This window comes from Molothrus aeneus, chromosome 3 (genome assembly GCF_037042795.1).
Source record: "Molothrus aeneus isolate 106 chromosome 3, BPBGC_Maene_1.0, whole genome shotgun sequence".
Taxonomy (NCBI): Eukaryota; Metazoa; Chordata; class Aves; order Passeriformes; family Icteridae; genus Molothrus; species Molothrus aeneus.
Window position 1 is genome coordinate 34,106,659 of NC_089648.1, and position 24,427 is coordinate 34,131,085.

Sequence of the window (24,427 nt, forward strand, 5' to 3'; positions counted from 1 at the left end):
CAAGAAAATACATGGTTCCACACTTCTGCCAATAGGAAGGGTGAGGCCTGGCAGCAGACAGACACTGCGAGTCCCTGGCTGTGCATGCAAGGTGAGCACAGCACATGAGCTAAAAGCCCCAAAATCTGCACATCAGACTCACTCAGATGGGAAGGAAGCCACATGCTTTTGAAAAAAGCCTGGCAGGGAAAGGGAAAACTGGAGGAGCCTGGCTCCCACCTGTGTTCTGCCCCCTGAGTCAGTACAGTGCAAAGTGCTCCAGTACCTCAGCTTGCAAACTTGATCAAGGACTACAGGTATGATGTATCAGAAAATAAAATCTAGCAGGAAGGTTAAATACCTATGAGTCTGGACAAAGGGCAGAGCACTGACTCACCACATATTCAACCAGTTGCTGGCAGAACAGGAAGACTGCAAACACAAAACACCTTACAAGGGCCAAGATCTACACCTACAAAAATGCAGATAGAAGGCAGTTCTCTTTAAAAACTCAGTTTCCAGTGCATTCTTTAAAATTTATATTCGAAGAGATAGGGGATTAGATTCCTTGCATCCTTTATTCATTTTCAAGCATGGAAACGGACTTGAAAGAGATATACACCACATAAATAAGGACAACCCATTAAGACAGCATGCTTGATCATTCACCTTAAGAAAGGCTGAAAATTTTCAATTATTTTGTTGTGGGGTTTTGGGGTTTTTTTCATGCAAGCTGAAACAATCTACAAAGTCCCTTTCCCTATTATTTTTTTTAAATAAAAGGAAAAAATTCGTACTTCTACACTAGAAATTCCCCATGGTACAGAGTAAGTACTTCATAACAGTTTCTCCTCTTCTCTCCATCCCCACTGTGTTAGTGTGTTGGCACAATGGTGGGATAACAATCACCAGATTTCAAAAACCACTGGAGGGTTTGAGATAGCTTTTAAAAATAAATAAAACTATTTAGATACAGAATAATTTTTGGTGGATAATTTATAACAGAAATTCATAAATATGATCACAATTTCCTAAAAATCTATACAAATACAAGTAACACCACTTCCCTTGTAATGCATGGATTTCAAGTAATTACACAAAGCTCCATTAGACAGCCTTTCACACACAAATTACACGAAATTAGACATGTATGCAGAGATAATGTAATGCTTCTGACTACTTAGTGGTCCAAAAATAATAAAAGTAATTCAAAAAAAGCTAGTTTTCAGTTTAATTGTCGGGGTGGAATGTACTGTGGGTGGTGGTTGCCTAGCAGCTGCTTTTGCTTTGCTGGCCTGACTTGCTCGGACTGCAGTTTCTAGACGTGTTTTCAATTCAGGAGCAGCTCCCATTACTGTCTTGAAAGCATGGGGGTAAAGTGGACCAATGTGCATTAGGTTCTGAAGCGCAAACTCGTGAAGATCCTTGGATGCTGTAGATGCAGAAGCAAAGGCATTTTCATTCAGTAAATAGGAGATCAGAGTGGGAACGAGAAGGGCAAGCAACTGTACTCCTAAAAATGAAAGAAATAAAAAATGGAATTACCATATCAGAGAATTAAACAAAAAAAATTATCAGCTACTACACAGGTAAGGAAGGGCAATATTGTTTTCAGAACTCACAGTAGAAACTGTAATCAAAAAATTATCACATTAAAACAACTGAAATGTAGATGGCTTCCTGTGTTTTGATCAGTCCAATCTGTCTTACCAGGACTGGATTTAAGATTCTATTATTGTTCATTACAATTATGTTGATCCTGATGCTTATTTTGAGATGCTTTGCACCATCCAATTGCAGATCATTGATGAAAGATTTTAAGATGTAGAGTGCCTATCATATTAAAGGATTTCAAACACTTTTCAGGCAGACAGAAATGTTACTCCATTGAATTTGAGTATCCACCTCCCCAGCAAACATTAAGTGAACTGATACCAGAAAGCAAGTGTTCACAAATAAGTCAGGGAGTTATCTGCTGTTATTTATGTTGTATTGGTCTGGGAGATCCTAATCCAAAAACTAGCAAGGCAGCTATACTTCAGCTAGCATGACCTAGTAAGGCCACAGCCCAAAATGGCAAAGGGATCAAGAGGGTTGACCTTGAGAACAAAAAAGGCAGCTAAACTTAAGCAACAAGGCAAATTTTTGTACCTAGAAAGAATTCAAGTACAACTTTGAAATGTGTAACCTAGTAATTGTACATTTTAAGCTCAAAGAACTTAAAAATTAATGGTAACTCATTTATCAAAATTGTTTTAGATTACCAGAGTATTAATTATTTTTCCTTATAGGTTCTGACTAATTCATACTCATGGGGCGAAATATCGCCAGCCAGCAAATCAGATGATCTGTTTTCTCATTTGTTTCAGTTACTCTCTCATTTTCATTTCACCTGTGTTTCAAACAACTGTTCCAGAAGCAGAATGAGGCTCAAGAAATTTAATATTCTATCAAAAAAGAGAAACTCCAAACAGGAGTGCATTGGGGGGAAAAAACCCACAAAAACCAACCAAAAAAAACCCATCCAAAAAACCTTACACAAAACCAATAGTAGTATTCTCACAAGGAATTTTTTCAGCATTTGAAGTCAAATGTCAAAGACAGTGAGTCTTCAGAATGCCCATGGTTTCAGCTGAAGAATAACTAACTCAAAGAAAAATTATAAGTAATATATTCTATCTAGTAAATCTTGCTTCATCTACAATCCAGATACTCTGACCAGTATGGTTCAATTTCTTGGGCTCTTTAGCCAAAACTTGTTGAGCTGGTAGAAGGAATCTGATAAAAGTATACTAAAATAATTAAGTTAACAATGAGAAAAAGTAAATTGAAACAGCATGAAATACAAATTTCCAAACAGAATAAAATATCACTTATTACTGCAGTTCATGTTTAAATTTTTTTCCTGCAATCACCAGAAATGCAAAGGTCACAGTATATCATACTGTATATGCTATGCAAGTTCATCTATACAAAAGTTCAATCACTGGAATTACAAAAGCGTGTTGCACACACAGTCCATTTGTGATTACTCCACTGAGTTCCTAACTGCAACATTTCTAATATTCAATATTCTATTTTAGCATTACTCATTTCTCTAGAAAACCTAAATACTTACTATTCTGCTCCTCACCAAGGGCAACCAACGTTTCAAGGACTTTAATTCCTTCCTGGACTGCTAAAAGCTCCAGATTGTTGTTTGGGCGGCTCCTTTCCACAGCCTTCAACTTCTCAACCATGATAGGGGCCAGTGAATGAATATATGGAGTGGACAGGGCACGATTGGTGTGTTGGAACACAGAAAGCAGAAGCTGGTAACACTTGGCTTGAACCTAATCAAATCAAGATAAATACAATTGTCCTCAAAGTTATTTGTTAATTCAGTGAATATAATAAACTCTGTTATCTCTGATTAAATAAATAAAAAGACTACTAAATGGGAAGGAAACGTACTAAGTAAGAGGAAAGAAGCAACACAGCCCAGCTAATAAAGCAGTATTAGCCCAGTGTTCAATAAAAGGAAGGACAATTAGAAAGAACATGCAGGTACTAAGTAGCAGTAACGATATAAATCCTGAGAAAATAAAGACATGGTTAATTTCAGACAAGTCAGTCACACCAGTTCACAGTGAACTGCATCTTTAGGTCTCAGAACTCCCAGCTCTAACAGTAGCTTAATCTTCAAAATCGTGATATGCTATTCCAATTCTAGAAAGGCAACACTGCCCATAAAAATGACTCAGAACAAAGTGGTCTTATTGTTCTAATACAAGCCAAGGCTGTAGCCAAAACTGTCAGGCCTTTCCATCCTTGCTTCTCATTCTCCATTTTGTGCTGGTAGTAGCCTAGGACTATATGAGCTGATCACAGAATGCCCTCCTTGTCATTATCTATTTTATTTTTTATCCTCCTCCCTCTCTGTGGAAAGCAGAGATTATTAAAGCCAAGGTTTGGGAAAATGACCCACTGATGATCTTGTTCAGATGAATTTATGAATACATTTTTTGGGGCATACAAAGATCTTCCTCCAAAATCCACCACAAATAACCCAGAATTTTTGAAAAGGTGAAGCCTCACAACAAATGTGAGGATAAAACAGGGCACGTGTTTTCGAACTGCACTCAAGTCCAAACAGGATGAGTTATTGAGCACACGCTGAACAGAAATGTTCTAGAGGAAGTATTACTGAACAAAATGATCTGTGAGGAGATCCAGGGATTAGTGGAAACACAGATATATAAATAAAAATATTGAATAAAAGTCATAGATTATAAAAACTACTGGTAATAAAATATGGGTTATGAGCTCATATTACTGTTAATTCAATAGAATACAGCTGCAGGTTTTCTATACAATTCAATATTTAAGGTCTGAAATAATAACAGAACATTTGTATGCTTTGTAACAGAGCTCCACAGAAGAACATTTTTCCTTAATGTCTTACTCACCATCATCTTTGACCTTTTCAACAAATTTTACCTCTATCTTTCCATATTGTTACAAATAATTCTCTTCCTTTTCTGATTTTCTTTAAACTTCATTCCTTATTAGCTGTTAAAGATGATTAGATTAACCTTTGAAATAAGGAGTAAAAGTATTTTCTTAAATGCAACCATATTTCAAAAGAGTTTTATGACTGCATCTGACAGCAGAATTTCATCCAAGTTTTTTTCCTTTGAACTGTGTAATATAAAACTTTGGACCATTGTGCATTCACGGAAGTCTACAAAAACTCCTGAAAGGTAAAATCAGAGCTTCTTCAAAGCATAAGAGTCACACTCTCATGTAAAACTTGCCCAACAGCGTTGAAACACTTGGATCTCTCAACTGAGTTATCTTGTTGGAACAAAAGGGAATTGAGCTCACCAGACTTCTGGTTATTACTATACATGATATTTGACCTTTTCATGTGGTAATAGTTTCAAAAATACTCCTGTATTTCTTTTAAGGCATCAGTAGTTTCTTTGGAAGAGTCTTCTCCTTAATCAGTTCAATGCACTTAGTACAATCACGATCATGCTTTTATTACAAACAGGTGTCTCGTCCCTGACTGCAACAAGGAATATTTTACATTTAAAAAGCCAGAATGAACACACAAGTATTACAGAGTATTTGCTCTGCACACTGGTGAGAAGAGAGTGGACACCACCTGGCTGCTCTCCAAACTTGCTCTGTGTGTTACAAAAATAGTGGTAAGTTCCAGCTGACGGGCAGCTTTCCAGCAGGGTAGTGGGCGACCACGTACTTCTCTCTTACTGTTCCTGTGTTTATACAGAGCTCAGAGACAGGACGACATTAAAGTTTCACTTAATACAACTGACATTTCCATTCGCACAATAAAATTCTAAGCAGCTTTCTATCCAGAGTCAGGCTTCAGAATCAACTGAATTTTATGTTCATGCTGGAGAACACCTGCCCTGCTATGGAGAATTATCAGTCCAAACAGGATTTTAAATGCCTCACTGTGACCCCAAACACATCCACATTTTTTGCATGTTTTTCTTCTCAGGAATCCCTGCAGTGTTTGCTAGTGGAAACATCACAGATTTTTTTTCCCTAGCTCCCAACTGCAGATTTGTATACCCACTCAAACTGATATATACATGGCTGGAAAAGTTAAGCTTAACTACCCATACAGTGCATTAGCCTGCTTGAACTAAGTCAGTCTACAACTTTTTTAACTTTCCTCCTCAATGACAGAGTAATTCAGAAGGCATTTCACAAACTCAAGCCAAAGGGCAGAAGTGAAATTATGATGCAAATGAATCATGATATATAGACATTCTGATGGTGCCCACAAAATTATATTTTTGCTCCCAAACTGAGTTTTGTATGAACACACAAAATAAGCACAGGTTTTGCAAAAACAAATATAAAATTGGTCAGAAATGTGGGTTGTAATTTTATTTATGGAAAAATGGTTTAGTTTGTATTATAAAAGATCAACACTAACGTTAAAATGTCACCCCTCTCTGGTAACCAACTTTTCATCTGATAGAACTTCATATATCAGAGACTGGTTTTGCCTTTTAAAAAGCTGAAGTCAAGAACCTGGCACAAGGCCATGAACACTTTATCTAGAAGCACTAAGTTTGGGTTATTTTGCTCATGAGTTTCAATAATGCATTGTTGAAAATTCTAGTTATCCTGACAGCAGTACTTGTCCCTGAAGTAAAGGCATCACAAAACATTCAGGAAATGTGTTAAATATATCACGATTAGTTTCTGCTGGCTGCATGTCATTTACATTCCTATAACGTGATCTTACCCAAGGATCAGAAGAATTCAATGCACTTCTAAATCTGTTCATACATCCATTTTGTAAAGACTGCACTCCAATTATTTCAGTGCTTGCTGACAAGAGGAAGAGAGCAATAGCTGTAAGTATGCTTACTTCATCAAGAATAGGTTTAGAGGCCTCTGAAAAACAAAAGCAAACATGCTGTTAGCTTATTCCAAAAAGGCTTTAGCATTTATTTAGTAAAATCCAGTGAACACAGATAAAACTCAGAAAGAGGAAATATATGTACTTGAAATTATTCACAACTGCATATGCATTTACTTATTACAGTATCATTGTTGACTGTGACTGACAAAAATTTGAGCAACTCTATTCTAACAGTTGTTTTAATAAAGTAAGTCAATCTTTCTGAAACTTAAGTATCAAGGAAAACATCATCACCCACTTTCCCAGACCAAGTCATGCTTTTTGTTTTCAGTGTGTAAACAAGAGGAAAAAAGATATTTTTAGATCTTTTCCCCATTAAAGGTCTACTTCACTTTTTAAAAATATTAAATTCAGCTGATACAGCAGAGTGAGAAATAGATATCCAGCATGGCAACAACTTCTACTTAACATGAGGTTTCACAGAACAGACTAGTAGATCTGACAGCCAATTGTCACCAACAGGAACAGTCCTACTTTAACCTTTCCTGTCTTTCAAATAGCCTATATTTGCCTTTGTCACCATTTTTTTTTTCCTTGCATAAGTTCTGTCTTCACAGATCTCATTAATGAATTCACAACAGGAACAAAAATATGTATATATAGCTATTATAATATATATTAAAAGCACTGCTCTGCTGGTCTGGTTGGCCACATTGGTTCTGCTCTCCCCTGAGAGGCACAAAAAACCAGCATATATAAAGTCAGCAAAAAAGAAAAACAGCATGACTGCCCTTTACAGATATCAGCTAGTCACTTAACTGGCTTAGCTATAATGTAAAACCTCACTTCAAAAAACTACTCCAAGCATTTTAAGTGTCAAATTTTCTTACATTATTTAAATTATTTTAAATTTACATTGTTTGAATTTTATTGAATGATGAGGTTTGAAATTGAATGCAGTGGACCTTGCTTAGATTTTTGCATCTGTGATCGATCGCACTTCACAGAAGATTAGAAAAGAAAACATACACTCTTGCAAGGAACCTAGAAAAATTCCTGACGCCTGCAAAAAGATCTCCAGCCAGTGATGTTTCTGGAAAGAGGGCCTGTGAGATCTCTACAGTAACTAAAGGCTGGAAAACAAGAGCTGATGTGACAAATCAAATTAGAAGTTTGGCTTGGTTTACACAAACCTAGTGATCCTCCCCCTTTGGACATTTCAGAATCATTTGCAATTACCTCCTCATTCCCCATCTCTCACATGAGTGACTCCATTCAAGCCTCTCTTCACTCTCTACAAATGGCTCCTTGGCAATGCAACGGGATGTTTTTCTCGCTGACTACCACTATGCAAATGGCAAATCTTTGTGTCTCTTTTGCTAACTAGGCAGCTAAGACTGTACATCTTTTTTACTTTTTGAAGGGCAAGGCAAAGCATGTATGTGAACCATAAGAGGTGATCTGCAGTTCTCTGAAGAGACAGTAACCATTGTGCTGGTGAGTAACAGGGATTGTTTTGGCCAGGATTTCTTTCTCACCAAAGAAAGCTTTTAACAGTGTTGTGAGTATCCTAGTCCAGTATGAACCTTTCCACAATTATCTGTGGCTGTCTTCCCACTCGTTCTCTTTAACACTGACTGTCATTAAGACTAAATGACTTGATGCCAGATGCATTGCAAAAGGGAAAACTTCTAACTGCAGGTTATGCTCAACACTGTCAAAGACAGACCAAAGACAAATCTGAAGTGAGAATTCCTAAGATGTTACTATTTTATTAAAGCCAATGTTGTGCTTTTCAACAATAAAACCTGTTAAGCAACTGAGAAGTTCTGCTCATTCAGGTCTTACATTAACTTATAGGCAGATATCATACTTGACTTTTCACTACAGAAAATCCATTTTTCTTGAATTTTAACTCCTGCACTGGGAAACCACTTACCAGGCTGAGAGTCTTCCAAGATAGATGCCAGAGTGCTGCGGATAAGACCTGTCCATTGTTTCTGAGTTTCATCAGTCCTGACTGTTGGAAGAGTAACAATAGTTTTTATCCCTTGAAGAGCAGCAGGGACTGGAGGTGGGACCTGATTATCTGCTGACTTTACTGCTGTTTCTTTCAACACCTTTGTTATAAGAAATAGGATGGTGGGTAAGATTGTCATACACCCTAAAAAAAAGGGGAAAAAAAGAGATAAAATAGAATTTTTAAAGTGTGGTAGATAAGCTCTTTGTCTTTCCCAATATGGATGTGTATGGTTGGAGACAAAGGAGATGAGATAAAGTGCAATTCAGGTAACAAGTGATATGTGTCATTCACCATTTTATTACCAAATTCATTCATCAGTGCTACTGAAGTGTATCATAACACAAATCATACAAGCCAACAATTGAAATGCTGCTGTCAGTTCAGGAATGATGATTTAGCTATTAAAGCTTTGTCCCACATGGCATGTGATACAAGGTATGTCATCCAGGTTGCTAAGTACCTTAGAGAAGGATCTACATATCACTAGGGTCTTACAAACAGCAAAAATAAGAGGTCTGGAAAGAAGTATGCAAACTAAGTTACTGCACTTCCTGAGTAAGGTGGTGTGCCCCACCTTACCAGAAGCAAAGAAAGGAAGCTGTTTGGGAGTCTCAAATCATGGACAAAGGCTGTAGCAGTTTCAATTACACATGCAGACAGACTTTAAGCCCCTACAAGACTGATAGAAGAGTGCTGTTGGGTTTAGGCATGCAAAATCAATCTACAGATCACTTCAGTCAGTCAAGCCTCGTTCCATATCTCTTCTATGCTTCATTTCCCCACATCTGTGGAAACACAAATCCTGCCATTTTCCTACTTCTGGGAATGCTGTGAGGATAAACACATGAAGTAAAACAATTATGACAGGAAGGGACTGCTCTTTAAACTAAGAGTCATTTCTGAGCTACTTGCAGTGGCCACTTGCCAAATGCTGGGAGTTACACTCTCACTCCAGACAACACAGAAGTAAAAGTAATACTGTTACTCTTTTTGCCCACCCTCTTTCCCATCACCTTCTCAGAAAAAAAAAACCAGAAAAACAAACATCGGGCATTAAATAAAAACAGGACATGACTCCAACTCAAAATCTGTTGTTCCTTAAAAAAGTGCAAGGCACAAATTCACAAATTTCTGTTTGAAGACAAGCCATATTGTCTTTTTAGCATAACTTTGTCCAAATATGTTATTTGCAGAGCACCTCATTAGGGAACTAACTTTAAAATGTCTCATCTGTAAGAGTGGGTGAAACTTCCCAAAGATTCTTGAGACAACAGTCAAGCAATTTGCTCTCCAAAAAGCAAAAGTCAAAGAGCACAGCTTCCCATGTAATTGTGATTTTACCCATGAACTTCACTCAGTGCAATTATCCCAGCTTACACACATCCTTTGTGACAGTCTTCCTGGGCAGAAGAAAGCTCCATTTAGTTTATAATCACACTGGGAATGACTGACAGCCAACGGCTGCAAGGCCAAGTGTACCACAGATGAATTGTGCTGTTTTTCCCCCTGTAGGATTGTCTTTTCATACAGCTGCTGCTTTTCATGAACTTTTCATGAATTTAATTATCTCCAAAATGTCCATGCTCTTTAACAATATGATTAAAAATTGCCCAAAAGGTTTCAAAAGCATGAAAAGGGGGGGGGGGGGGGACGGACGACCAACAATGAAATCAAATTGGTACAGGGGCTTAAAATCTAAGTGTGTTATTGAAACTCCTACAGCCTTTGTCCACAGAGCTAATTTCCTCAGCAAATATGCAGCACACATGCAAACTTAAAATCAAATTCAAATTTCCTTTATGCTAGTCACTGGAAAAGCCTGAATTTTCATTTAGTTAATTACCTAAATATTATTAATGCTATGAATTAAAGCATTCATAGCAATGTATTTACTTTTTTTTTAGCATCATATCCTCACTGTGCAAGCACTCACACATACCCTGTGAGTGTCCTACCTGCTGGAGAACACAGGGAAGGCAGGTCAGACAGAATATTAACGGTGGCAGCCACAAGACGAGCGCTTTCCTCAGAGAGGTGGGATTTGGCAGCAACGTGACTTGGAGAATCCGACACTTTTGAACTCAGGTGGGGCATGTGTCGTACTAGGATGAACATCAGCAACTCCATCGCTGCAAACACTAGAGATTTTCCAGGCACAAGACCACCACTCTCACCTCCCTCTCCTAAAGCAAGAGGATTTTCTTTTTCTTCATTATCATCTTCATCTGAAAAAGGAAAGAAATGTCTGAGACAGTTAAGATGCCACTCCAAAAATTACATGACACACTCTTCACAAAGAAGTTAAGAATCAAGAAGAAAAAGTTGCTTTACAGTAAGATAGGACAAACATAGCTTATGTCAGACTAAATGTTTTAGTTAGAATGACTTAAAAGGGTTTAAAATGCCTTAGAAGTACTGTGATTGCAACAATACTTAATAAAAATCATTCTGGAACTAGAAAATGAATGTAGTCTTGCACAAAATAAAACTACAGCTACCATCAAAAAAGAGACTTTTTGAGCTGAATACATTCAGCTAGACATAGACATAGAATCCTACAGTGCTTTTCTGTTCTCTTATTTCATAATCAATTTAGGCTAGAATAAGATTTTGTCAGGGTGGAACATTTAATTAATAGCTATTAAATTAAAAAAAAATTGTCCTGGCTGTTTATTTGTCATTGGTTGCTGTATTATCTTGCTTCTCTTAAAAATGATCATATAACTAACAGCAACCAATGACAAATAAACAGCCAGGACAATTTTTTTTTAATTTAATAGCTATTAATTAAATGTTCCACCCTGACAAAATCTTATTCTAGCCTAAATTGATTATGAAATAAGAGAACAGAAAAGCACTGTAGGATTCTATGTCTATGTCTAGCTGAATGTATTCAGCTCAAAAAGTCTCTTTTTTGATGGTAGCTTGGCCAGCTGCAGTCTTTCCTTCTCCCATTAAACAGCAACAGAGATTCAGTAAGGCAAAGCTGGCCTGAACTACCCCTATAGAGCTCCTATGAATTTAAATGATTGCTACTGTTATCACATTCATCAATCTGAAAAAAGCAGCTTACTGGGCTGACAGTAAACAATTCCATTAATTCATATGAAGGAACAGAGACTGCATTTTCAGTTGTGCTGGTTCCTCAAGTTCCAGCAAAATTTTCTCTGTGTTTTTACATGGAAAACAGGCAAAAGCTATCAGTTGGGGGGTTTTTCCTATCAACAGTACATTGTGCCAGATTAGGATAGTAATTTTCCTTAATAAGAGAATATTCTCTGGGGTTTACTTCACTTCTTTCAGGTAACAGAAAATCTGGCAGACCTATTCAACTGAAACACGCATCAATGAACTATTTCCCAGGTTGCCTCTTGGAAACTAATTTACCTAGCAAAGATGGAAACAGTGTATCTGAGATTTTTTTTCTAAAAATGGTAAAGGCATGATTAAACAGGGAGCCTCTCTCTTAAAAGGAAGAGGTCACTAGAAGTACCTCAGAAAGTAGCTTTCAGACTGCTGAGTATCTCCAAGCATAGAGATACCACATCCCTGGGCACCTGCTCTTCTGCTTCACCACTCCCACAGTGACCAATTTTTTCCTAGTATCCCATCTGGATTTCCACTGCTGTACTTTGTGTACATTGCCTCTTGTCCTTCCACCACATGCCTTTCAGAAGACTCTGGATTGTCTTTAAATCCCCTCTAAGAAGGGGGTTTGCTATTATATCCCACATTAACCCTCTCTTCTGCAGACTAAGTGAGTTCAGCTCTCTCAGCTTCTCCTCACAGGTCACACACTTCACTTCCCTAAGCAGCTTAGTGGACTTCCATTGAACTTCCTCCATGTTTGCCAACAGCTGTCTTGCTCAGAATGAGGAGGAAGGGCAAAGAAAACTAGACACTGCTCCAGATGCATTTTCTTGGTTATGGTTATATCCCTAATCCACTGGTCATGCTTTTCTAACACAGCCCAATAACAGAGGCATCAGCATTGCACAGGTTTCACACCAGAGATTGACACATACAACTCCTCCTCTGGCAAATCTGCTATCCAATCTGTCAGCCCACCAGCCTATACCAATGCACATCCCATCCCAAATGCAGGATTTTGCATGTCTTTGCTGAACTTCAGCAGGTTCTCAGACCTGCAGTTCAAAATTCCCCTTAAAGGCAGCACCACCCTCTAGCACACCCACCACCTGCCCAATTTGGTATCATCCACAAATATGCTGAGGGTACATTCTCTCCTATCTGTCCTGTGTGCTTCACAGTAGCAGATCCAATACTGATCTCTAAAGAACACCAGTTGCAACCAGCTTCCAGTTAGACTTGAATCACTAAACTCCATTCAAGCACAGCAGTCCAACAAATTATTCTCCTACTTTTCAGTCACATCACTCAACTTGACAATGATATTGTAGAGTACTGGGTCAAAAGCCTTGCAGAAGTCTGAGTAAACAATATTCACCTCTCCACTTTCAAAGGCACTTATTTCATCACAAAGGGTGATGAGGCATTAATTGCCCTCAGTAAGTCTGTGCTATTTCAAATCACATTCTTCTACTTCATGTACTAAGAAGTGGTTTCAAAAGAAATTTACTCAAAAACCTTTCAACAAGTACAGCAGGCTTACTGGCAAGTTCACTCAAACCCCACCTCATGTCTTACTCAAAGTTACTCACAGCATTTCATTTCTGCCATTCATTGAAAAGCTTTCTTGAGCACCACAGCTTTACAAAGATGACTGCAACATCCTCAGCATGTCATCAGCCCTCCCTCAGATGCATCACATCTAGTTCCAGGGTATGGCTGGCTTTTTTGTGAGCAGTCCCTAACTGGATGCTCACCTGCTGTAGCTAGCACTGCTCTCCCTAGGCTTGCTCATTAGACACAGACACGGGAGGGGTAAGCAAGAAGATAACAGTGCCTTAGTTTTTCCTCTAGTGTGTTTTCTCATTAGATCACCCAATCCATTCAGCAGCAGGTCCAAATTTCCTCTGCTGACAATCTATCTATAAAAGTTGCTCTTGTCACACTGGACATTCATCATCAATCTCAGCTCCACCTAAACTGTGCTTTCCCAATTCCACTCCTCCATACCCAGGAAGACTTCAGTAGTCTTCTTTGGCAGCTTGCCTCCATTTCCAATATCCAAGCACTTCCACGTCACATTTGAGCTCAGTCAGAAGTTCCTGTTCAGCCAAGTCAGCGTCCTGCCACAATCATTGTGAATGAGCTTTATTTTGTCACCAAAGACGAACAATCCCTCATTCCTTTGACCTTCAGGAAAGTTTACCACAAGATTTCATCTACAAGATCTCATCTACAAGCTCCCTGAACAAGCCAAAGTCTGCCAAGTCAAGCCAAAGCTTTTGCTCCACTATTCATTTTCTTTCTTTCCCTTGAAATTATGACCTCCACTATCACACAACTGGTACAGCCAGGACTACCATTAACCTTTGTAACCATTTCTTCTGTATAAGTGCGGAGCAAATCCACTGAGCCCCACCCCCATTTGGACTGTCCAGCATCTGGACTGAAGAAGTCTGTGCTTCATACACTTCTGAGCGTTAGCCTCCAGCAGTGTCACCTGGCTGGATGGTAAAAGCCTTTCATGAGACTCCCATAGCCTGACTGGAATGCTTTTTTGGGTTGGTTTAACATGGCTTCATTCACCTTCCCTTCTTGATTAGGCAGCCTGTGGCTCCTGACTGGTATCACACTTCACTTCCTTTCAGTGTTATCAGTTCTGATCTGTCAAAGTAGGACAGCTGGCTTCTTTCCTCTTGCCAGATCTCCTCAGTGTTCTCCAACTGGGTATCTGGAGATGGAGCCTTTTGTTGCTGCAAGTCACAGTACTGCAGCCACCATCTCCATGCAAGCATCATCCTCCAGGGCCATATTCCAGCATAGTCTATGGCTGTCTCTCCTGAGAAACATGGGACTTCAGCTCCTGCACCTGCAGGACCTCTGAAGAACGTTTCATTCTTTCATTTACCTTTCCTGACACCACAGAGTCTGCTCACCTTCACAAGCATTTCCTTCATGTCTCACAGGTGAGACCAACGTCACTTCCAGCTATGGCTGCACAGACAAGCCTCTGGAGCACAGGCACGTTAGCATTTTCACCTGAATTTCAAACTGGTCATTAGACCTCTGATGTAGAAGAGGTGATTGTCCCTCAGTCAGCAGACTGCTGTTGTATGCCACTGCCACCATTATGCTGACTCCAGCAGTCCTGTACAGTCTTGAGCAGCACTTCTGGGCAGCATGAGCATGCCTTTCCATGCCAACTGCCTTGCTCCTGTTGCACAATCCTGTTCCCAGAGATCCTGGTAGCTGACACGCCCTGAGTGCCCTCAATAAGTGAAGTAAGAACCCAGGTGCAAGTCTGCTCCATTTCCTGGCAAGATCTCCTGGGCAGGCAACTTTCCATACTGGTTTCAGGAGCAGTTCACTCACCTCATGGATGTCAGCTGTGCCAGGGACACATGACAATACCCTGTACTGGTGGCTATATCATTAAACTTCAGAAAAAAAGTAAATGAAGTGCTAAGGAGGCAGTCAGTAGAGAAACATTAAGGAAACTGAACAAGGTATTAATAAGGGGTGTGCTGGGTATACCTTGCACCACTCATACTCCAGAAAAATTAATGAAAATCATGACATGAAATGAGAATGATCAGAGGAAGAAAAAATACAGATTACAAGAGTTAAGAAGTCAGCAGGTAATTATGAACACAATCAAAATTATCTCTAGAATACACAGCATTTTCCTCCTCAGTGTAACAATACTCCAATGCAACTGAGTTCCTTTCCCAACAAGAAAACCTGTTGCTTATTTACTCTGCAAAACAAGCCATGTTTACAGAATCTTACTTAGAGTGTTCCTTTTTTCCTGCAAATAATCTTGAGCTGCTCTTACTATCTGCTGGACAACTCCTGTAACCAGCAGCTGGACTGAAGGAGGATCCCAGGTCAGGAGGAGTCGGTGAAGCACACTCAAGAGTTCAACACCAAGGAGCTGCAGTGAAACAAAATACATAAAAAAACATTCATTAGGACTAAACAATTCCTAATTGTTATGTCACTTGCTTATGATGAACAAATACTTTTCTCACACAAAAAATAATTACAGCTCTTGTAATCATCATTGATGAAAGTCCAAGACCTGGAAAAAGCTGATTGTTACAACATGCTCATACATTACCTGATCCTCTGCAATATGGATCCTGGCACAAGGGGAGTCCAATAAAGTATGCAGTGCTTGTAAGCAAGATGTAACATGCTCTACAGGCTCTTCAGGTCTTGGGGAACACAGAAACTGTATACTAACACCTGAAAAGAGCAATAGTTAAAAAAGAATGTTCATACCATCATAAAATCAAGTTTTTGTTTGAATTCTTTTGTAAGTATAGCGGGTTCTTAAATACTTTAGAAAGACAGCTGTTTTTCTCAATTCTTCTTCCTTTCAATTAAAGAGAGTCTATGCAAAAGAATTGTATTCACTTCTTCTGCATCATGTCTTCCCCAAAATTTGGCAGGATAAATAATGCACAGTGACAACAAGAAATTTAAGATTACTGAACAGAAATCCATACTTTGTTCTAAGATCTGTAAGTCAGAGATATGAATCCTTCAGTTGTAAATTGAGTTTCATTTTCTTGAACTCCTTTAAGTGTAAAGACAAACTAAATTAAGCTCCAAAAATCATGCAATATTCATCTTCTACATATGGCACTTAATTCCAGATTTAAATATCTGTATCTCAGCAAACTTCTAGCACTCCTCAGAATAAGAGATTACATCCACCTCTTAAAGCTGTTAGGTAACAACAAAGGGAAACAGTGAATGCTACTCAAAGATGAAAAACTGATGCAAAAGCTACTCCATGTGACTTGCTAAATATCACTCTCGACTAAGCAGTGTTTTATAGGGGTGTGTATTTTAATTAAACTCACAGTTTTTGCATCTTTGAAGCATAACATTTTGTATCACCTGCATTATACTACAGTGTAGAACAGTTCCTACTCATTTTAGTCAATTACATAAATCACAATAATCACACTGACAAATATTCTGTCAAAGCTACAAAGAACACAGAAGGCAGAGAGATAAGAGGGAGGACGAGACAGAGATTTTCAAAACTTTACTGTCCAGACATGTAACAAATTTTAAAATTCACAGATTTCAAGCAAAGTATCTTTTCTCATTTTCATAGTGTTTCATACCAAAACATGCTGCTACTGAATGCTAAACTTGTAACTCTTACCCAAAATTAAGTGCATTCGATCTTTGTTTATTTCTGGCAAAGATTTAGTGGTAGGTGGAGTCCCAGGTGTCTGGTTCAGCATAATGGATGTAGCACGTTTCTGGGAACTGGGCATTGCTGCAGCAGTCTCTTCTGTTGACTCTGACACATTAAATCCTGTACTGTTCAGCCAAAGTGCCACTGCATGTAGTATGGGAGCCCAGGAGTTTCGGTAATGCAGTCTAGCTGTGTCAATTGTTTCTGGAGTGTAAAATGCTCCTCCTGTTAAATTAACAAAGCAAAGGTAAATTCTAAGATTCTCTGCAAGTAACAGATAACAAGCATGCACTCAGAATTTATTAGTATATTTATTATGTGCGTGCTTGATCACAAACATAATCAGGTATAATGCTTGTTAGTGGCAGTACACTCCAACTCTCCTTCTCTAGTAGCAATATTAGTACCTCTCATGAGAAAGTGCACTGGCCTCAATAAAGCAGTAAGAAGAGAGCAAGAAAGGCAGGCACAGTCACCAGATCTTGCAGTATTTTTCATATAGAGCATTCACTCTTAATCTGTAAAACAATGTCTGCTCTAATCTCAGGGACCATGTTTTTCATACAACCAAAATCTTTTTGCATTTGATACCAAAGTATTAGAGGTGAAGAAGTACTCTTTCTTCCACAAAGACAAAGTTTTAATGATCTCAATGATTTGAATAAAGAGTATATTCATTTCAAATTGAAGGAAAGAAGATTCAAAGTTAGAAAATACTGTTATTACATGCTCAGGTAGGAATTTATCACTTGCATAAAAAACATGCATACTAATTAATTTACAGAATAATTCTGAATGTCCAGCTACAGTTTCTTTCTCTTTTGCAGAACACAACAAGAAATTCAAGTGCATACCATCTGGTGGAAGCTGGGTAGCAAACTCAGCTGGTAGAGTTAAAAGAGCATAATCTTTCAGCGCAGCCAACCAGAGCCGGCTCAGTGCCGGCAGTTCAGGCTGTACAAGCGTTATCAAACTGTCTGGTGGCAACTCATCCACGGTACCAAAATCATCCTCATCCTCCTCTGCGCTCTTTGAAACACGCTTGGGTTTGGTTTCTGCTTCTTTCTTAATTTTCATGGCAACGACATACACCTAGAAGTAAAACATGTCAAAGTATGTGCTGTGAGATTCTAAAAAGAAGGGAAAGCAGCAGCCTTTCCCATGTGAATGTAACTGATTCCACACAGATAAAATTCATCAGAAAATTACTGGAAAAAAGAGATTTTTCAATAAAACTCCATTTTATTTAAGTCCTTTCTTTTATTTCTACCAGTATATATATAATGCTTAGGTTCATAAATGGGACTTTCCGAAAACAATCTGGCCACATGCTCTCTTCCTAAAAATGTGTAAATTATAAACACTTGACAGTGTTAACTAACTAGCTGCTTGGCTAGTTAACTAACTGCAATATTTTCCCAGAATATATTTTAAGGTTGTTTTGATTTTTACGGTTTTTTGGTTTCTTGTTTGTGGGGTTCTTTTTTCAATTTTAAGAGCAGTAAGATGGGAAGAAATTCAAAATCTGATATGGTGTGAGTGCGTATTTTTACCCAGAAAAGTGCAACACAACAAAGAACAACCAAGCCTCAATGTAAATATGGCTCAACAGAAGGGCAGAGAAAGATACTGAGTTTAAAACATCCCAGAGTAGAATTGAAAAAAGTTAGGAGAAAGGCATGTACAGGCAGTATGAGGTATGAGGCTGCTATTACACTGTAAAATGTTTCCAAACTTTGGCAGATTTGATGGTCATGGCTTACCTCAGCCCATGCTTTGAGAACAGCCAGTTTTTCCATAGTAGTTGCACTCTCTCGGTAAAGCTGGCTAGAAGATCCCTTTCCTGCTTGCACTTTATCCAGGGAAGAGACAAGAAGGTTGTGAACTCGGCGAAGATCATTCAGGTCACTTACAACCCCACTTCCTATCCAAGCGCTACATACCTAGACAACAAAGTTTAGAATCACTCTAAACTAGCAAAACAACCCAACAACATTAAAAATGAAAAAAAAAAAAATAGTAAGAAAATCAAACCAAAAACAACCACCAGGAAAACTTAGCCACTGTCATCCTGCTTAAGACAAATAAATCAGGTTTTCCTTTTTTTTTTCTCCCCAGCCATGACAACAGAATTGCTCAGGTGAGTGGCTGCAAGGGCTATATTTGCAATGCGTATTACAAGAGAACTTAAGAGACATGGAAAATATTTTTTAAATTTTTCAATCCTCCATAAATATGTTATAATGATTTTTTTATTCTCTTCCCAAGTGTCTGGTCAAATCATTCAGGTAATGAATCACTGCATTCTCTGTGAAGAATATATTGGGCAGCAATCAACAACAGTATACCTTAAAACCCCTCAACATCCCAAATCAATATATAAAGCTCCATACTAGTGGGAAGTTTTCAAATTATTTACGTCAAGAAAACACCTAGAAATTATTTGAAAGACTGAGCTATGATTTGGAACCCACAGTTCTATACCTAGAACAATCTGTCCACAATGGTGGACAGACAGTTGGGTGCCTCTCAACTTTTCATTTGAGTTAAATGGATCCAAACAGGTACTTAAAATAACAAACATCACACAGACTGGCTGCTCCTGACTATTGCTATACACTGGCATTCATCCTCTGAAAGACATTCATGCCAGACATAATGCAGGCAATAGAAGCAGCTTGTGCAGCTGCTTTTCTACAAAGAGAAAAAGGGACAAATTCTTTAAGAAGAGTTGCTCTTACTCTGGAGATTATTCTACAAGGATGAGGATCAGAAGCAAAAAAACTCACAGAACTCAAGCAGTTCAGGTTTTACAAACTTTTTTACAAGCCATTTTTGACCTATCTCAAATTTATTTACTTTGCTTTTAAAGAACCAGTTACATGAAATCCTTTGGGGAAGGAACTCTCTCGTGTTCTGGAATGATGGACATATTTTAAAAAAAACAACTTAAACACAAACACTAGAAGTGTCCCAAACAGGTACAGAACAAAGCTGTTGAAAACTTCTCACAAAACTGTTATTCATTCATAGTAGGAATAACACCAGCTTCAATCCTGCTGCTGAGCAAGTCAACATCTGTTTCACCAATGACATAAAACTATAACAACATCCAACTGCTTCAGGGAAGCTCATCTCTGTCCATGTAACTTCTAGAGGGAGTTAAATATCCAAACCTAATCTCCAACCATTTGATCCTGTAAGTGAACACATCTCCTTTGAAACTGGTTGAATAGAGAAGATTTTGACAAGTTATAAAGAATATTAAAAATTTTCACACAAACTGCCTCTTCATTTAAACGTGCAGAAACATTCTGTAAATCAGGATGAACATATTTTTTCCTACAAGTAGATACCAAGTTACGCTGTAATTGAGCAATCCTTGCAAGTTTTGCTGAAAATTAAAAGTGTAAAAGAACAAAACAAAATCACACTCCTGATGACCCAAATTTACTAACAGAACTCAGAAACACAGAGTTATTTTTAAAACTAATGTTTGCATAGCTAACAAAACTGCTGCTTTAAACAGTAGTTTCTTTACCTGTGAAAACCACTTACTACTACAGCTATGTTGCTGATAGTTGATTTAAATGGCAGTACACAAGATCACATGCAGGAAAACAATCCCACACACTTTCAGAAAAAAAAATCTTTTAGCAAGTTTTCACTGTCAAGTTGTTACTATGACTGTAATGAGAATGCTCAGATCTTCTAAATTCTAAAACAGAACATTAAACTGAACAGAAGTTTAGTATTTAAAGGTAAATTGTCAGTAATCCAAACATCTGATCAGACTGAAAGACAATATATAAATTTCTACTGGTCTCATTAAGCAAAGGGGTTTTTTTTCCTTTTTTTAATTCTTTTTTCTTGCAGAATTCATATGAAGACATAGTTAGTTCCAGATACATTTTTTGATGTAGCTCCCTGAAAGGACTTCTGCACATCTGAGGAACAAAATATATTACTAGGAAACTCGAAAGATGTTGCAAAAACATGACAGCTAAAGTTTACAACATCTTCCAGCCATTTGATGCTATTTCTCTTTTGCATCCTTCTTCCAAAGAGAAGGAAAATTAGTTTTACTTATAGTATGTGAACATTTTCCACTGTACCTGACAGGCCTTTGCAGTTATATCAGATGGTGTATCTTGGGAAAAAGCTGGCCTCAGAGCAGCCCCAACCTGTTGATAAGAAGAAAAGTTAAAAATCCAATTACAATAGGGACATAGTGTTGTTTATCTCATCTTGTTTAAGGCTCAAGGACAAGTACAGAACAAGTAAGACAAAACTGCCAAATTTGGCATTGTAGTTACATCCCAAAATTATCCTTGCTGTCTAGCAAACATTTGCAATAGCAGACTTTAAACAACAACAACAACAACAACAATAAAGTCTTAAACTACTTTTTTTCCTTGCCCCGTTGCCTTTTTAAGTCCCAACTACCTTTGTGAAATATGTGGTATTCTCTGTTAATGAGTATCCTTTTAATTACTACAGTATCACAGGTGCAACTTCTGTTAAGGATCAATAAGCCAATGACAATTTAATGTCCAAAGGAACAGCAATGTGAAGTTAAATGTTTATGGTTGGATTTGCATCAAGTCCGCAAAGTGACAAATACTGACAGGAAAATGCCTTTTAGGCAGTTGCTATATGGCAATACTTTTCTGAAACAAACGGAACAAAGTCCACGGGAAAGAAGCAATGGTTACAGCACTACAGAAGGAAGAAGAAAAAGGCAGGAAATGAAAAGGATGAAAGTCTGCCTTTAGAAAGTATTTGGAAAGATTTTGACGACAGAGTAAAAACAAAAGGGGTGAAAGAGTTAAGCTATGCAACAAAAAAAAGCACAATAATATCCCCAAATAAATCTTTAATTGCCCACTTCCCAGTGATATACTTTTGTAGTTTTCATTAGAACAGAAGTACATTCACTAATTCCCAAGAAAACTGATTTATTAGCTTAAATCTAGAACTGAGTGAAAAATATTTTCCAATTCTTATTTCTACAAAGTAATAGCCACTTTTGCCAAAAATTAAATGTAACTTACAATATTTGGCTTTCAAGTTGCTGAATTTTAATTTTATCAGCTACTAAATTACAACAGATAGAATGAGATACAAAAATAAAATTTGAAGAGGTAAGTGAGTTTCTGTAGCACATTTTCACACACAGAAGAATTTCCTCACAGCTTTTTTTCAAATTACAAAATGTTCTCAAAGCTAATACTGGCATATTGGCATAAATACACTATTTCCTGAAGTTATGAAGGAGGTCTCACATTTGCCTGATACTGCTCCAGTATCACATGGCCTGGAAACTCTGGCTCGGGAACAGATGCAAATTTCTTGATGATGTCCTCAAGAGCCTGAAGCCCCGCCATGCGCAGCTGGTTGCTGTGGTCTGTGGCAGCCATGAATGCCATCCGGATAAGGTCAGAGAGATGGAGTACCAAGAAGTCATCTTAGAACAAAACAGAAAGAACTATCTAGTAACTTCAAAGATAGCTAACATGATGAATACTTGCAGTATTTTCTTCATTGACATGCATGAATTTTACCTATTTGTTTTCAAAGGTCCACATTTAATGCATGGAAGAAGCAGGAAAGAATGCAACCTAGTTTTCTTTCTTGCTTTCCACTTTCCTTCCCCCCACAAAGTCATTCTGTGGCTTTTTTTCCTAAGACAACCTTAAAAACTGAACAGAAATTGTGTAGAATGAAGTGTATGAAGTGTGTAAATGTGGCTAAGTAGCTTAGAATATATTAAAACATTTAGTAAAGCTAATTTGAATGATCCCCCAAACACACAGAAAATCTTCAAGGCAATTCCTGGTCCTGCTCGAGTCCTATGCGTACAGTGACCCCTGCTGATGTCAACACCTAAATCTGAGTATGCCTCTGGTTCTCCTTCCAAAGACCACATGCAAGGCTGTAAGCATGCAGACAAGCAAAATACACAGCTTGGTAACATTTCTGAAAGGATTATTCTTCTCTAGGTAGTCATTTTATTGCTTTTTTTACTCTCAATTTGAAATTACCACATGTTGTACAACTAACATGAAAATAAATTATTGAACAACATCCACTGTGACTAATGAAACCCATAAGTTGCCTAAGCTATTTTCAAGTCTCAAGGTAAAAAAGGAAAATGTTTTTGTGGCTGAAACTTTTCAGAGGTGAATCAGTAAAGAAAGACTGAAAATCACCTCCAAAATACAGTGATAAATTCTGCACTTACTTTTTCAGACCGTCAGAGACAATAGTAAAATCTGAACATTTTAGAAGTTGCATTTGGGGGGGACAGAATTTTGCTGAGTTTTCCTTTTTACAATGATACTGAACACATCAAAATTCACTTTAAATAAATAGATACAATTTTCCAGATTATGATATGCAATTCTCTGCAGGACCCCTATAAGCAGCAGTTATTTCATTATTTTCTTTGTAATGCAATGGCATGACAAAATAAACTTTCCTGAAATTGTTCCTTCCTAGTCTTCATTGGCCTGAGCCTCAAATCAAGTCAAAAACCAGATTCTCACAAAAGCAATGCACAGTGCTGGAACCAGGCTGCACTAAAGCAACACAGGCAAAGACCTGGTAACTCTCCATATCATAACAGACATCCTCAACAACACAGACACCAAAATCCATTAATGTCACACATTCTAGGTTGCTCACAATATTCATCTTACATACACAAAGTCCTCATGAACACTACGCAGGTGAACCCAAACAACCACAAACAGGGACAACTCAAGGACAGACACCTCACACCATCTGAAAAACATTTCTTCACAAAACTACTATGCCATCTAGGACCTCTCAATTTTGATCCTCTAAAACTATCTTTGGAACATGAGCTTGAAAACTAAGATTTATCACTCTCATGGATACCAAAAGAACAAACCTTATAAAGTCTCTGTCTTTTTATAACTCCCTCCCGCATCCCCCTCCCTCTGCAACCAATGCCATGGCAATAATTACCTAGCTTGATCCCTTCTTTTTTTCTTTTCTACCATCTCTTTAGATTGGAGATGCTAAAATAGTCTCAAGTTTAATTCATTGCTGTCATTACATTAAACTGTGAAAACACTCCCAGCTTGCCCTTAGCTAGAAGTTTATTGCTTCTGTTTCAGAATTGAGAAAACCGTTGCATCTCTAAGGTTTTTTTCCCCTTAAGCAGACCAGTCTTTCAGAACTGGTATGTTCCAGAAAACCTCATTCTTTGTGTTCACAGTCCTGTAACTACAGTGGTTATAAAGACACAGTTTTATTGATTTTTGCTGGGCATTTCCTTTGGTTTTTGACCATCTGAATGAAAGAATAAGTGCTTATTATTTTTTTTCTTGGTTGTGTAATCTTAAGCTGTAAAGACGTGTCAAAATGAAAAAAAAAAAAAATTAAGAACAAAACCAAAGCATGCAATTACTTTTTGGGTTTTTAAGTCTGGCTGAACGAGCCAGTGCCAGGTCGAAGTGAGCCTTGTTGGCATTCTCACACAGCATGATCACCCGGCACAGACAGTCTGCTGCAAACACTCGAGTGGCCCAGCGAGGTGCCACAGAAGGCTTGGACTTGTCCTCTTCACCCAAGGTGGTAAACATTGTGTCATCATCCATCTCATCCTTCTTCTCCAGCTCCTCATCCTTCCCTCCTCCCAAGGGAGCAGCAGTGCTCATGTCTATGACACAGAACAATTAAAAGGAATAGAAACATGCCA

The 24,427-nt window shown here is 38.0% G+C and overlaps 1 protein-coding gene across 2 annotated transcripts in view; it reads right to left on the minus strand.

Moving 5' to 3' along the window:
• Positions 1–538: 538 nt before the first annotated feature.
• The window catches only part of HEATR5B (HEAT repeat containing 5B), a 55,612-nt gene continuing 31,723 nt past the window's right edge, over positions 539–24,427 (minus strand). For both annotated transcript variants that reach the window (XM_066546643.1, XM_066546644.1), the window contains exons 24-36: positions 24,137–24,388; positions 21,984–22,165; positions 20,814–20,882; positions 18,462–18,641; positions 17,553–17,790; positions 16,663–16,923; positions 15,601–15,728; positions 15,270–15,414; positions 10,346–10,615; positions 8,307–8,531; positions 6,248–6,399; positions 3,098–3,311; positions 539–1,492 (exon numbers count right to left, since the gene is read on the minus strand). In XM_066546643.1, the coding sequence (XP_066402740.1) occupies positions 1,188–1,492; positions 3,098–3,311; positions 6,248–6,399; positions 8,307–8,531; positions 10,346–10,615; positions 15,270–15,414; positions 15,601–15,728; positions 16,663–16,923; positions 17,553–17,790; positions 18,462–18,641; positions 20,814–20,882; positions 21,984–22,165; positions 24,137–24,388 (2,621 nt within the window). In that variant the 3' untranslated portion in view covers positions 539–1,187. The remainder of the gene's footprint in view (positions 1,493–3,097; positions 3,312–6,247; positions 6,400–8,306; positions 8,532–10,345; positions 10,616–15,269; positions 15,415–15,600; positions 15,729–16,662; positions 16,924–17,552; positions 17,791–18,461; positions 18,642–20,813; positions 20,883–21,983; positions 22,166–24,136; positions 24,389–24,427) is intronic.